At 40.1% G+C, this 16072-nt stretch overlaps 1 protein-coding gene across 1 annotated transcript in view; it reads left to right on the top strand.

Moving 5' to 3' along the window:
- tenm4 (teneurin transmembrane protein 4) overlaps positions 1–16072 on the top strand; it is a 240272-nt gene that overhangs the window by 213283 nt on the left and 10917 nt on the right. The window contains exons 26-30 of the mRNA XM_079608835.1: positions 665–837; positions 4999–5234; positions 10529–10825; positions 11613–13227; positions 15095–15237. Of these exons, the coding sequence (XP_079464961.1) occupies positions 665–837; positions 4999–5234; positions 10529–10825; positions 11613–13227; positions 15095–15237 (2464 nt within the window). The remainder of the gene's footprint in view (positions 1–664; positions 838–4998; positions 5235–10528; positions 10826–11612; positions 13228–15094; positions 15238–16072) is intronic.

Raw genomic sequence — 16072 nt, 5'->3', positions numbered from 1 at the left:
TGATGACAGTCATCGGAAGTGATATTTAAACACTGCGCCGTTGTCTTGTTCACACATGATCTCTTACCGGTAATTTATGGGAATATAAAGGGAACGAGCACTTACACTGTAAGTTAAAGTGTTGATTTATCCGCGTTTTAATATGCCTTTGGTCACAGAGATTTTTAGATGGTTGCCGAGGCTTTTTAGGTCGGGTTGAATCTCTGACCCAGTTCGTTCGCTGACTTCCATGGCTACAATACACTGGGTTTCCCACCAACTGGCAACCCGGGGTGTCGAAATACTATTGGGTGAACTGGCAGTGGGCGGGATGACACAGACCAAAACAAAAATAGACATTCCGACACGGAACGCACATTAGAATTAGAATAACTGGCCGTAGAATTGTTTTAGTTTTTTTGAGAAACGAGTATGTGAACTTAGTATGTTTCGTAAAAATCTGCATACATATGGTACTTTTATGCTTTAGTACAGTAAAAAAAAAAAAAAGCATAAGTTTTTCTACAATTACATTTTTCCTTTCTCTTGCTTGTACAACTCACTTTGACAGTCTCTCATTAGAAACCCAGTCCTGCATTCGATTGAAAGCCACAGTTGGTCTCATTAAAGACCCGTCGAGGCGTCTTTTTTTCACACTCCTTCCCTGTTCTCTCTATCTTCATAGGTATGACAACTATGGGCGTCTGACAAACATGACCTACCCCACAGGCAGGGTGAGTAGTTACCGGACTGATTCAGACAGCACTGTGCGGGTGCAAACCGAGGGCTCCAACAAAGAGGACATCACAGTCACCACCAACCTCTCGGCCTCTGGAACCTTCTACACACTCATGCAAGGTAAGAATATCTGCAAAACCCTTATTCAACACATCCCTGGGGACAATACTTGGGAATTGGGTAAAGTCCTAACCTAGACACAATGAATGCAGTGCATTGAAAGGGACAGTTCACCCAAAAAATTAAATTCTGTCATCATTTACTCACCTTCATGTCGTCCCAACACCGTATGATGTGGCCATACTTGTTAAGGCGAGACACGGCAGGCAAAAACATCGTTTTTTTTTTTCACTGGTCAATTTTGAGATTTTGGGCTATTTGTCTTCAATAACATGTCTTCTTTCAGACTTGTGGTGAAAAAAAGTCCAAAATACACATTTAGGTCTTTATTTTACTACACTTTGTCTATTTGCGTCTGTAGATTTCTCTGAAATTCAACAAAAGTTGGCGTTCTAAATCAACGCGCTGCTCCTCGATCTCTCTCTGCTTCCTTTTAATCACGCACACGTCTGTGAAGCTCTCTCTCTTCTGTACAATGCTGTTGTTGCTAATGATTTGATAAAATATTGTGTCAGTAAATAGTTGTTTCCACTAAAAAAGTATGATTTTTTACATTAAAAATCTTTAAATGCCTTTTTCTCAAAATTACTTTTCTCTCATACTCCAAGTCCGAAATCTCCTCTTCAGTAGCACCTATACACACCAAACGTTCCAGTCTTGTACCTAGTTATATTATGAAGACAATTACAGAGGGATTTGTAAATATATTATTCCTAGCCTGATTTATATAACATTTTATTCCAAAAAAACATGGCGAGAATACATTTTTTAAGGCTATTGACAGTATATTCTGATTTACAGGATAAAAAAAGTAGATATCCATAAATCCCTCTGTAATTTTTTCCCATCTAATATGTGAACACAATGAAAAAATAATTTTGAACCTGGCTTTATCCAATTCTGAGATTTCATTTTTTTAAATATAGGCCAATTAGCGCATTTTTTATTAGATAATGCCTAATTTGCATATTTAAACATTAAATTACAGAAAACTTGTAATACATTTTGTTCTCATCTTAATGTAGATAATCAACTGGGAAAGTTTCATGGTGATATCTGCTAGTTAAAAATATTACCCTATTCACCTGTAGTGTCTCGCCTTAAGCTTCAAATATGAGATTAATCATGATGAAAGTAGTTATGACTTGTGCTTATCTCAATTCTTCTGAAGGCACACAGTGACTTTGCTAACGCTGTGACTGAATCATTGAGTCTGAATTGAACTCAATAACCTGTTAAATAAATTGTAATGATAATTTACATTATTTCTGTTTTTACTGTATCAAATAAATGCAGCCTTGGTGAGTTCTAAAACCTTATCTTACTGATCCCAACATTTTGAAGTGTGTATTTCAATATGTTTTTTATGTTTTGGAACGACATGCGGGTGAGTAAATAAAGGAAACAAACGAACAGGTCTCCAAATATTTCCCTTGTTCACTTTTACACTAGAAACTTAGTAGCTGTACGTGAGGTATAATGACTATGAGGCAAAATTGATATGTTTGTGGGAAGCAAACAAGCCTCTTCGTAAAAATCAATGAAGGCATGAGTGTTTGTATTTTCTCTAAAATCGCAAGACCGCCCACTCATGAAGACAGAAGTCCTGATTGATTTCCTGTCCACCACTTTTGTTTGTTCCAGCCTCCCTTTTTCACCAAGCGTCTGCTTTTCCTGTCCGTCTCCGGAAACCAAATCTTAATCACTTTGGCCCTCGAGACAGAGGGGTGTGGTTGGGGTCAGGGGCCGTCGTCCTAGCTTGTATTTACCTTGCATTCTTTGGCATTTTGATATCCAGTTTTTCACCTAACCAAGCGCTCCATCGATTCCCAATAAATAGCTTTGAACTCCCCGTGCCCTGCTCTATTTCCTGAGAAACTGTAAAGATTTTTCTGCGCTCCTGTGAGCGTTTGATTTGAAGGGCCGTCCTACTCCCCTGGGTTTCGATTGGTTTACTGAAGACTGCGCCTGAGAGAAGAAAATAGAGGGCGTAAAGTTCTGCTGGTGTTGTTATCCTAGACTAAACTAATGGTCACCTATGCATGGTGACCTTGTCCAGGACATCTGGTGGAGAGAGAGAAAGAGGGCGCCCTGCCAAACGCTTTGCTGCTAATTAATTCACTATTGTCTGCTTTGTAAACGGAAACCAGTTTGGCTCTAGCTCCAACACAGAGTTTCACACACGCAATCTGGATATGCATTTCTCGTAGGTGGTGACCTTGTGCTGTTTATTGACTTTCCAAGGTTGTGTGAGTGTGTGTTCGATTTCCAGGTCGTACGGTCAGGGCTTTTTTCAGCACACCAATATTATTACCTGAATAAGTCATCAAAAGATGAACATGCCAGAGCTGCTCATGTATTTGACAATAATATGATCTGGTTCACACAAACTCGCTCTTCACAGACAATATGAAGAGGACGAGACAGAATGCTTTTGGAAAAATAATTGGTAGAAATCTCTCAATATGCAGGCTTTAAGAATGGAAGTCTTGCCTTTCAATTAAAAACAGACAATCAGGGTTTTTAGCATGATTTGAGCTAAAGTCTCTGAATTTATTATGCCATGATGCTATTATTTCCGATTTGTATGGAAGTAATTTGTACCGATTTGTACTTCCACTTCAGAGTAAAAAATCTAAGATTTTAACGTCACATTGCAAGATATGAAGTTGCAAACAACAACATCCGTTATGTTGCGTTTAAGAGAAATCGTTACATTGTAAGATATGAAGTTACAACTGCTACACCTTCATGGTTAAGAGATAAAAAAAATCTTTGCAACAAAAAGTTGCGTTTATGAGAGAAAGACACATTGTGAGATAGAACTACGAGACTACACAACTACGAGATATAAAGTCACATTGTGACAATTAAAGTTGCGTTTACTAGAAATAGTTACTATTGTGCAATTACTTGTATGTGTATTTTTTCTACTCTAACATAGACAACAAACATGTTTGGAAATGTGTCACTCCTAACAAAGTTAGATGTACGTACTGTCTTGTCTTAAAAAGACTTGCTGTTGTCTGTCACAAACTCATCAGACAATCAGGCTTTTGTCGCAGTTAATTGGAATAGTATAATTTCTTTCTAAATATTATTCAATTAAGTTTTAACAGAGAGGGAGATTACTGTACCCCCTAGCAACATGTTAGCTTCACATGCTAGCTGTTTATATGGCTGCTGTCTGCTCCTCTATTGCTGAGTAATTATTCCCTTTGACTAGTAATGAGAGTTTCATCAAAGCGTTCACTGACATTTTCTCATTGGGTACGTCGTTCTTGTTAGCCGTCTCTCTCTCTCTCTCTCTCTCGTTCCCTCCCAGTCTCTGCCTTCCCTCTTTATTTCTCTCAGGTTTACACCTCCTTTTCTTTCACTGTCTTCCATCTACCATGTCCCTCCAAAGCGCTTAGCGAGACCACCCGGGGATGGAGACGGACAGTTTCAGATTTAGCTGCATCTCAGTTGCCACTGGAAGGCGGCCTCAGCTATGATAGCTTTCTGCCGCTCTTTCGGTCTTCCGAGGACAGCTCATCGCCTAACTAGACTTTGAATCATCCCTTTGTTTCACTGATTTTCTGGTCTTGTTCAACAAACAAGAGTCTAGCCATAAATTTGGCCGCCATTTTGAGGGAAATACAGCATGTAACCAACAAAAAGGTGGATATCAGTTATAGTTAAAGGGATGGTACAGACAAAAATAAAAATCTTGTCATCACTTACTCACCCTTAATTTGTTCCAAACCTGTATGAGTTTCTTTCTTCTGCTGAACACAAAAGAAGTTATTTTGAAGAATGTTGGTAATCTAACAGTTGACGGTAGCCATTGACTTCCAGAGTAGAATAAAAAAATACAATAGAAGTAAATGGCTACCGTCAATTGTCTAGTTACCCATATTCTTTACAATATATTATGTTGTGTTCAACAGAAGAAAGAAACTCATACAGGTTTGGAACAACAGGAGGATGAGTAAATTATGACAAATTTTAATTTTGTGGTGAATTCTTTTAGCATTTACTGATGCTTTACTCTGCCAGGATGAGTAAATGATGACAGATCTTTAATTTACAAGTGATTATCCTTTAACAGAATTTCGAATAGCAATTCTCAAGATGTATTTTGCAATATACATGAGACTATTTTTTGCCTTTAAATCGTAGATCAAGTCAAAAACAGTTACTACATTGGTCTGGATGGCTCCTTGCGTCTGGTATTGGCCAACGGCATGGAAGTGTCTCTTCACACGGAGCCTCACCTGCTGTCAGGGACAGTCAACCCAACCATAAGCAAGAGAAATGTCACTCTGCCCATCGACAACGGACTCAACCTAGTGGAATGGAGACAACGCAAAGAACAGGCGCGAGGACAGGTCACAGTATATGGACGCAGACTCAGGGTAAGAAACTCACAGAATTTCCTTCCACATTTAATGCGGATTACATTTGACAGTTTTGTACTCTTATTTGTACATGAATTTCAGGGGCTTAATATTTGGAAAATGCTGGCAGATCTGGCAGATATTAGCATGTGGAAATAATGTAGACACATTAAAACTGTATCAAACAGTTGATACAGTCACAATTCTGCGCATGATCTACTGATGCCACGCACATTAAAGAATACAGACGCAGTCACAGATCATTTCCATTATGACCAACGCAATCTAGCCAGAGCAGCGCAAATTACAGTCTGGTTTAAGACATGCTTTTTTTCGTGGAGGTAAATAATAGCGCAAATACTAGTAAATTGACTAGCGCAAACCTGAGTTAATCACCTTGCATGATTCATTTAAATACTCTCCTCCCGTGAATTTTGAGTCTGAAAGGGAAACTCCTACAATGCAATAAGGTCAGAAGCAAAAATAACCCTATCCACACCTTTTCAGCAATAGTTTTTCACTGCGTGTCTTTAGTAAATCCTGACAGTAGTTTTTTAATGCCAAAAGAGGGTTTGCACTGACGCAAGCTGTTGTTGAAAAACAATTGCATACTCTTTTCATTTTCATAATGCATTTGTATTTTTATTTAAATTTTTTATGAAATGTGGAATTGCCCGTGGTGTTTTGCAACACTTACTCTATCAGAAGCTCACATGGGCAGGTAATTGTGCACAGGCCCCAGCGTTACCTCGACGTTGTCATCTGCTCATCCTGAGTTAATTTTACGCAGGCACAGTTCCATACCTCGCAGTCACACCTCCACGCAGCAGCTCATCTGAGCATCGAGGCTCCTGTTCTCGGAGTAATTGCTTCATGATTATAATCTCTATTACCTCTTGTCGTCAGTCTCCGAGTCACACACGCTGCGCCTGTCCTTTAGACGGATCACTCGTATTACGGCTGCCCTGCAGAGTCTGGCCAGGCCGTACTGGTCAAGAATCTGCTCCTCAAGGTCAGCGCATGCATGTAAGCATGTGTGTGTCTGTGTCTCAGTGGACTATTCATCATTCAGTAGCCATGTTTCTTTGACCCTGAGGGCTGGGGTCACAGCCTAGGGCAGGGTTGACTCTCTCGTGATCAAAACCCTGAGGGTTTCTTCAGACCGCATCTGATATCTTCATAATTCTTGTGCTACTGGTAATGGGACCACCTCACAGCTTTTGCAAGATGATATATGAGCATACCATTCAAAAGTAGGATTTTTGTTGAACGCAGTTAATACTTTTTATACAGCAAGGACACATTAAACGTATCAAAAGTGACATTTATAATGCTACATATACTACAAACATATAATTATAAGATTTTTATTTAGAATAAATTCTGTTCTACTTTCTATTCCTCAAAGTATCCTTAAAAACGTATAATGGTTTCCACAAAAATATGAAGCTGCGCAACTGTTTTCAACATTGATAAGCAACTTGAGCATCAAATCAGCATTTTAGAATGATTTCTGAAGGATCATGTGACACTGAAGCCTGGAGTAATGACACTGAAAATTCAGCTTTGACATCACAGGATTAAATTACATTTTAACATATATTTGATTCTATTCTATTTGCATAGAAAACGGTTATTTTAATTTGTATAAAATTAAACTATGGAATCTTATTTACATCAAGTTATTTAACTCGTGTACATGATTTGTGTACTACTGAAATCATCGAGCGACCTTGAGTGACATGTCAAGCGATATTTCATGGGTGGATGAGTGGGTGAATGTGTCAGATTGTGTCAAAAAGTGTGTGTGCGTGCGTGTGTGTGTGAGAGAGAAGGAGTGAGGCTGTTTGTCAAGCTGACAAGAGAAATAAGGGCAGAAAAGAGGGATTCAAATTGAAACACTCAAATAGGGAAATAATATTACAGTGATTTCAATCATTTTTCCATGTGTGTGCAATCATATACTTTCCCAGAGTTCAATTCAAAGCATCTATGAGGCGTCGCACTGGACAAAAGCTAATAGAGATCCGGTTATGATATTGTGATGCACAGCGATCCATTGAATTGTTAAATTTGTTCCCATCCCTGATGGAAATGTGGGTCACTAGCAGCCCGGAGTATTGCTGTGGTCACATGTCCTTCACAGTGGCTACTGCACACTATCAGGAACAGCTGCCAGGCCACCAAAATTATCCTTGTCTCCATAGCAACTACATCTCCTGACAACAACAGAGCTTTGGAAATAGCAGTGTAAATTGTCCTCTCACAGCGAGCCCAAATCCAAAAACCCACTGAAGGCTTAAACACAAGGCCTCGACTGACAGTTCTCTAAATGTTTGCTTTACATTATTAGAACGGTGTCCTATACTGCCTCCAAACAAACAAAGCGAACACGTGGGCAAGTGTGTTTGCTGAAGGAAGCGACAAATCGCACTGAGCAAACAAGATTACAGTTCTTACCACAGCAGCGGACGGGGGGGGGAAATTATAAATGAATGGCAAAGCGGCAAGCAAATATTGGATTGGAAGAACAAAAACTTGAATACATTTTTAATGACAGTGGAGAAGAAAATCAAATGTTGTTTGATGGATTTGTTTACTTTTGGAATATGGAATGGAAATTTCAATTATTGATGGTGATTTATGAAAACAAACGTTACTTACAAGTTGTTTATTCATTGGCAAAAAGTGCATTAGTGACAGTCCTAAGATATTCTCCTAATTAGTCGAGCTATGGAAAAAAGTGTTGTTTTTTGTTCCTAGTTTTAATCATTGTTTGTTTGACAAACAGGAGTCGGGTAATCTCAAAGAAGTTGTACTTTGATCAGCAAAGCATGCAAATTTAATTCGGCTGTCAAAGAAACATGGTGCGGGTCTGTCTAACATTCCCCAATAGTGTGTGAATTATACAATAACTTTTGGGTTTTTTTGGTACTTTTTTTTTGTATTTAGATGTCCTTTTCAGAGTGCAACCAACAAAACATTAAGAATAATTGAGATCAATTCACCCAAAATTGAACTTGTACTCTTTATTCCAAGCTTTCTGAAGCTAAACTATATCTTTGTGTGACGTTGTAATCAAAGATTTAAGCTTTAATTCAAAAATCTTGTGTTAAAAATCAAATGTTTCATAACTCATGGCCACCATTCACTTTATTTGTTTTAATCAAAAAATAAACCGAAATATTATTACAATTTGAAATGACAGTTTTCTGATTTAATATATTTTAAAATGTAATTTATTCCTGTGATGCAAAGCTGAATTTTCAGCATCATTACTCCAGTCTTCAGTGTTCAACTTGCTGTTTCTGATTTCTGTTTATAAGCATCAAAATTAGTGCCAGATTAAAATATTTGTAAGTGCTGTTGAAATGTGCCTTATTAAAGTACACCCCACTTTTGTCTTGATGTCCTTTAACTTAGACACTCTTTCAAACCCCTCTGTTGTTCCCACTCTGCCCCAATTCGATCCCCTTCCTCCCATCATATCTGCTTTCCCAGTGCTGAGCCCGTTTAAAGGAATGTCCAATTTAAGACATTCCCCTTGAGTGGGTTTCCATTCTCCAGAGGCCCAGGATCTCAGTGCCAAAAGAGCTTTTTTTCCAGCCCGTTGGGCCTCTGTTCAACCAGAGCCTGGCATGAGCAGCCAGCCTTCCCTTTCAATCTCTCTTCATTTTTTTTCCTTAAGCTTGTCGCTTCAGTCCCCTGTCATTCTACACTGGACAAATCGGCCCTTGACACAAGTTCCCCCATCCTTAGAGCCATAAAAGCATTGGAACGTGTAGTAAATAATACTTAAGTGAATTGCCTAAGCAAACGGAATAGTTTGAAAACAGTTATTATTTCCGATCAGAAAATAAGTTCATATGTGAGTATTTTCAGGACAAATTCTCAATCTCGGCTTTGCCAGATCAAAGTGAGGGTGAGAAAAATGGGGGCCGTGTTCATATCAGTGGGTGGGTGATGCTTGAAGGAATGGGGAGGGAAAAATATATGCCCTTTATTCTGTCAACCTCTTTGTTCTGTCACCCCCACCGGGAATTCTCCTATTCATGAGCTGCTTGCTTTTAATGTAAAATAATCCTCTCAATTAGGTATTAGTGACATTAATTGGCCCCAGTGTAATTGTCCCTTCACAGATGAGAGCTCCCAGCATGCCCACGAGGAGGAGAGAAAAAGAGAGAGCTTGCTTGTTGCTCTTCCCCCCGTCCGCCATACCACTGGACCAAAGCCAACAACAACTCACAAAATCACTTTAAGACTCTGTTAAGCTTTGCCAGCACTGAGTAAAGCCGGTTGCCAGCGTACCTGATGAGAAAAATCGAAATCAATCAAGGAGACATTACATAGAGAAGAGATATGGGGAAATGAGTATTTGATTATAATGCATTTTAAAGTCTGCTTGGCCCAAACTTCCAGATGGTTATTTAGTCAATAGTCATTCAACCCTTTAGCCATAATACCACAAAGTGGTGTGCTTGGAGGGGAGAAAAAACAGCTGGCACAAATAGACTCTAAATCTGCCTTAAAATAAACTTTTAAGGCATATTAAGAGTTTGCATTCATTCCAGGCTTCAAATCATGCTTTGTTGCAATAAATAAACATGCTTATTACAAATTTTAGCCAATTTTATTATGCTTCCGCTGCTAAATATAGAAAGGGTTGTTTCAAAAGTTATGTGCAATTCGCAAAAGTGTAGATTCTTTCTTGGCCTGTTAATTAGTAATGGCTAACTGTTAATCTTATCCACCAATATCTAAATTCATATCACAGAAATAAAGGTTTCAATTCATTGTACCAAGAGTTGAAGGTATGGAGGTCTTTAAATCCTGGATGTCCCCCCTGCATTGACCTGTGTGTGCCTTTGGGATTACCAGCCATGCAGGACTAGTTCTCAGCTCTGATCTCAGCATGTGCCGGGGTCAGAGGGGTCTGCTCATTCGAACTGAGCTGAAAACTCAGTATGACATGTCATTTAAGCGGTGTAGTGGGCTTTGAATTTTTAAACGTAGATGAAAAGTGTCATCTTTTTCCTCCTCCTGCAAATACAATTAAAGTCGTCTACCCCTCAATAATTCCATCCTTAAAGGCATGGCGAATTATTATACAGGGCGCTTCTCTCATTAGATTTGTTTTAATATGAAACAAACAAGAAAGCGATTAATTAAAAAGCTTGGGTCCTCTAGAGGTTGACAGTAAAAAGTAATTTGAGTAAAACGTAATGAGAGTTTCAGAGAAGACACTGCATCTTACCATGTCCACATCGCCTAATCTTCCTATCTCTGTGGGGCTTTTCTTTTTTCTTTTGTAGGTTCATAACAGGAACTTGTTATCCATGGATTTTGACCGCGTAACCAGGACCGAGAAAGTCTATGATGACCACAGGAAGTTCACCCTAAGGATCCACTATGACCATGCCGGAAGACCTACATTGTGGGCTCCAAGTAGTCGGCTAAACGGTGTTAATGTAACCTACTCACCTGGCGGCCACATCGCCGGCATCCAGAGGGGCACTATGTCGGTCCGAATGGAATATGACCAAAATGGGAGAATCATCTCAAAGATATTTGCAGATGGAAAGTCTTGGAGCTACACATACCTTGAAAAAGTAAACATCTTTATCTATCATTGGTGGTGGTTGAGGAGATTCCCCCTTCTATGTAAATCATCAGGTTGAAAAATAATTCTCTTTGTTGAACTCTATTCATTTGTTACATTAATAAGCTTTAACCTTGCGTGCTTCCGCAATGTTTCCTTTCTAATGTCAGCTTGTGTTATGCATTGTTACCGCACACAGCTTGACAACTTCCTCGTTCTTAAAATATCACAAATGTCACTTGATAATTAGAACCAATATCTGAGAAATGCAAGACCTTACAGTGTAATTTGGGTTTAAAAGTATTGATTATAAGCCCTAAACTCACTCTATTTAATGTTTCTTGCAATTCTAAAATGACCATTTGCTGGTTAGATCAATAGCCTAAAAGTAAAAAATAAGAAGAGCTGCTTCCTGTTGAAATATAAACTCCAGTATATCTTCCCACTGACCTCCATGTAAGGTGACATCATTAAAAATGGTATCGGAAGGGGTGGGGGGTATGATGACTTAATCCTCATTAATGAGATTTTGCCCTTCTTCATTTTTCAGTCAGTGTTGTAGAGCAGCATATTTGTAATTTTTATTCACCCTGAAGTGATTCTGTGACACCCTACAGTTTGTTGTGCAGTTAGTCATGTGGTGCAATGTGACTCCTAAGTACTTAGTGACCTTCAATATCACTGGGTGTAGAATTTCACATTTAACTGTTTAAAGTGCTCTCAGAATGTATTGGGAATTACAATGCTTCATTAAATAGATGCTTACTGAACATCGCTTTGTCATTTTCCTTTGGCAGTCCATGGTGCTGCTGCTATACAGCCAGCGGCAATACATCTTCGAGTTTGACAAGAATGACCGGCTCTCTTCAGTAACCATGCCCAATGTGGCCAGACAGACCTTGGAGACCACCCGTTCCGTTGGCTATTACAGAAACACATACAGACCACCTGAGGGCAATGCCACAGTTTTGCAAGATTACAGCGAAGAAGGACTGCTTCTGCAAACCATCCACCAAGGAACAGGGCGTAGAGTCATCTATAAGTATGGGAAACTCTCCCGTCTGCTAGAAATACTTTATGATACAACACGGATTGCCTTTTCTTACGATGAATCTGCAGGCATGCTGAAAACCGTGGGGCTTCAAAGCGATGGCTTTGCGTGTACCATACGCTACAGGCAGATTGGACCGCTCATCGACAGACAGATCTTTCGTTTCAGTGAGGAGGGCATGGTGAACGCCCGGTTCGACTACAACTATGACAACAGCTTCCGTGTCACCAGCATGCAAGCAGTCATCAATGAAACCCCCTTGCCCATTGACCTCTATCGCTACGATGATGTCTCAGGCAAAACGGAGCAGTTTGGCAAGTTTGGAGTAATCTACTATGATATTAACCAGATCATTACCACAGCTGTCATGACCCACACAAAACACTTTGATGCCTATGGACGAGTCAAAGAGGTACAGTATGAGATTTTCCGTTCGCTGATGTATTGGATGATGGTACAGTACGACAACATGGGGCGAGTGGTGGCAAAGGAGCTTAAAGTCGGGCCATATGCAAATACCACCCGTTACACATACGAGTACGATGCTGATGGCCAACTCCAGGTGGTGTCCATCAACGACAAGCCTCTCTGGCGTTACAGCTATGACCTGAATGGAAATTTGCACCTCCTTAGTCCCGGTAATAGTGCCAGACTTACACCGCTACGCTACGATATTCGGGACCGCATTACTCGACTAGGAGACGTTCAGTACCGGTTGGACGAGGATGGATTCCTCAGGCAGAGAGGCAATGATTTCTTTGAGTATAACTCTGCTGGGTTGCTTGTTAAAGTCTACAATAAAGTTAATGGATGGACTATCAAGTACCGCTATGATGGCTTGGGCAGGAGAGTTTCCAGTCGAAGTAGCCAAGGCCACCATCTGCAATTCTTCTACGCAGACTTGTCCAGTCCCACCAGAGTCACGCACATGTACAATCACTCAAGCTCAGAGATCACCTCGCTCTACTATGACCTTCAGGGCCACCTCTTTGCAATGGAGTTAAGCAGTGGGGATGAGTTCTACGTGGCCTGCGACAACATTGGTACACCGTTGGCCGTATTCAGTGGTGCCGGTCTCATGATCAAACAGATCCTGCACACAGCTTTTGGGGAGGTGTATTTAGACTCCAACCCAAGCTTCCAGCTAGTAATAGGCTACCAGGGTGGCCTTTATGAACCCCTTACAAAGCTTGTCCACATGGGCCGCAGAGATTACGATGTTCTTGCAGGCCGATGGACCATTCCTGACATTGATGTTTGGAAGCGGCTCAACAGCAACAACATTGTGCCCTTCAACCTCTACATGTTTAAGAACAACAACCCCCTGAGCAACACCCAAGAAACCAAGTGCTATATGACAGGTAAACACATAATTTTTTATAAATGTTTTGTTGAAACACACTGAGGGCAACATTACTTAATATATCCGTCCATCCAAACCCCTTGTCCTGTGTAGGGTCACAGAAATGCTGGAGCCTATCCCAGCGTCTCGGGCCGAAGGCTTGGAGGATTATTTAATAGCCTGTAAATCTCTTCAATGTTACAGTTTACTTTCAACAATCTAAAACACCATGATCACATGGTGCCAAGAATCCTCCTTGCACTGGAGTGATTATTTTTCAGGCTCTCGTCCCAGCCCCAGCTTGGGGTGTTCTTGCCTCCACAAACACTGCTTGTGAGCAATGACAGCACAACAAAGTCCCCTTTGTTCTTCATTCAGGTTGTTCCTCTGAAATATCCCATCAGTCTTTGCTTCCTCAGCCTGTGCGGGAGGTAAATAGTGGTGAATGCTCCCCAGTGTTAGACAAATAACACAAAGGAGTCCATGGAACTAGAAGCTAGGGGCTGATTCACTTTTCTCTCCACTTGAAAGCGAAATTGCAGCCTTACTCAAAGAAAACAAAATATTATAGTCACATTTGTAGTCTATAACAGTGAATGCATGCTGGTTTTTGACTGAAATCAAAGCCTTGGTTCATGCCCTTGCTACCAAAGGAAATGAATGCTATAGAATCGTATCAGTTGTTTATGCTAGAGTAGCTGTGTTTAAGTGTGTTCCTCTGTGTATTTTCTTTGCATATCCTTTTGAAAAGATTAGTAGCAAGATGAGCCCTTGTTCTCTGAAAATTCAGACGCAAACAACCCTGCCCCTAAACCATACCTTGGATTCAACAAAAGTGAACCTCTTGATAGTTTTCCAGAACAATGTTTACCTTTCATACAGTACATCACCGCCCAAAAAGCCTGGTTTCATGCTTATGTTGTGTACTTTATACCATTCCTCAAAATGCAATGCTGATGTGCTACATTTGTTTATTCTTATGGAAATCTGGTTGATTAGCTTTACCAGCTAAGTTTGGCCAGCAAGTAGTTTTTGCTGGTCTTTGCAGCAGGATATAGCATCTGTATGCTAATATTATGGTGGACTACCTGTATTTCAAGCTCGGATAAATACTTAGCCGCTAGGTTTCACCCTATGTCATTAAAGTTAGCTTTGAAGAAGGAAATCTAAAGATTCGGCTGGATATTAGATGTACTTGAGTGGGCCGTCAGTCTTTTATAAATGATGGCATTGACATTTTCATTCCTCTCTGAAGTACAGTAGGTACTTTCAATGTCCTCAATCATATTCATATTTAAAACAACTCTTTCAAGTGACAGCCTTAAATAAAGGAGCAGTACTCGGTGTGCACTTCATTGCTACAGTAATGTTTCTTCTATCCATGTCTAATGTGTTTGATGCAGCAGGGAAAAGTAACTAAAAGGATAGTTAATTTTAGTAAGGTTAATAATCTCTGTATATTGTGATGGCATTTGCTATCCATGCTAATGCTTATAAATATGCACAAATACAAAAAGAAAACATTTTCAGATTATAAAAAGGGTGACACATTTGGTCACAGTATGAAATCTGTATAATTATCAAGTGCACCAGCAGATCGATTGAGTTTCTCACATGCTGGAAGAAATGATATCAGAGAGATTTGGCTCTTCCTGTGGAGGATTAATCATATTTAGTCCAGTCTCTAAAACTACTGTTGCCTGTAATGACTGTGGGAGCTTATTTTGAAAAGGAGCTAACTTGGCATGTGTCCTGATTTGCAATGAATTATGCTTTTGAAATGTAGTTCACCCAAATAGAGTAAATTGTTATACAGGCATTGTCAGTGAGTGTTTCTTTTTGCTCTGTTGTAAGTTTACTTCATTGCAGAATTTCTCTTCCAACAGATGTTAACAGCTGGCTAGTGACGTTTGGTTTCCAGCTATACAATGTCATCCCTGGCTACCACAAACCTGTCACGGACGCCATGGAGCCGTCTTACGAGCTCATTCACACTCAGATAAAGAGTCAAGAGTGGGATAGCACCAAGGTAATTTATCCAACAAATTTCTCTGTTTGTTTGCCCACCTCTTTAAAAACACACCTGGCCTTTGACTTTAACTGCAGACTTTATTTGCAGTAACTTGACCTTTCAGTTTGCCACCTCCCTGAGGAGTTCACAGCAATCAACCCAGATGCTTGCGCGAAAGAGCGTGGCCTCTGCTCTGGCTCCTCGAGTCGAGGGAAAGGGGGTCAAGCTAAAGAGCCCTTGTAATAGGACTGCCATTAGGGAAATTCACTCCAAATTTCCTCCAGCAGCAACCATTGATTTCATCTCAGTCTTTCACACTCTTTAGCTCTTTAAAAGATGTTGTCTCCCTCTCTTTCCTCTCTTTATGCGTCTTTGTCTCAATGCTCTCTGTTTTTCTCAGTCTCAGACATGCACTGATTATCGAGCCTCCTTTAAAGCCATCTGAATAATTGAGAAGCTAGTTGGACACGGTGGCGGCTTTTTTGGCGGTTGTTAAGGACACCTTACCTCTTGAGCTCTCCTAGCTGAAACTAATTTTTCTTTTGAAGAAAAACGGGTATATAGAGCTGGGCTGAATTAGGTGACAATTCAAATACTTTTAGGAAGGTGACATATCCTTTGGTTTGGCATGCTATACTCCATTTAAAATTGTTAAACATCATTTAGCAAATTATATATTATATTATAGTATGTATGAAATGAACACCCGCCAAATGCGGGTAAAAGTCAACTGTGGCGGGTAACGCTGTCAAATTTGGCGTGTTACTTATTATGTTTACTTGCTTTGCTGGGGAGGCTTCGTGTACGCCAAATCTGCACAGATTTAGCGCAAATACTCAACTTGTGTTATCAC

The sequence above is a fragment of the Phoxinus phoxinus genome, assembly GCF_949152265.1.
Source record: "Phoxinus phoxinus genome assembly, chromosome: 4".
In the NCBI taxonomy this organism is placed as follows: Eukaryota; Metazoa; Chordata; class Actinopteri; order Cypriniformes; family Leuciscidae; genus Phoxinus; species Phoxinus phoxinus.
Note: the sequence above shows the minus strand (reverse complement) of the source record. Positions and strands in the feature narration are given on the sequence as shown.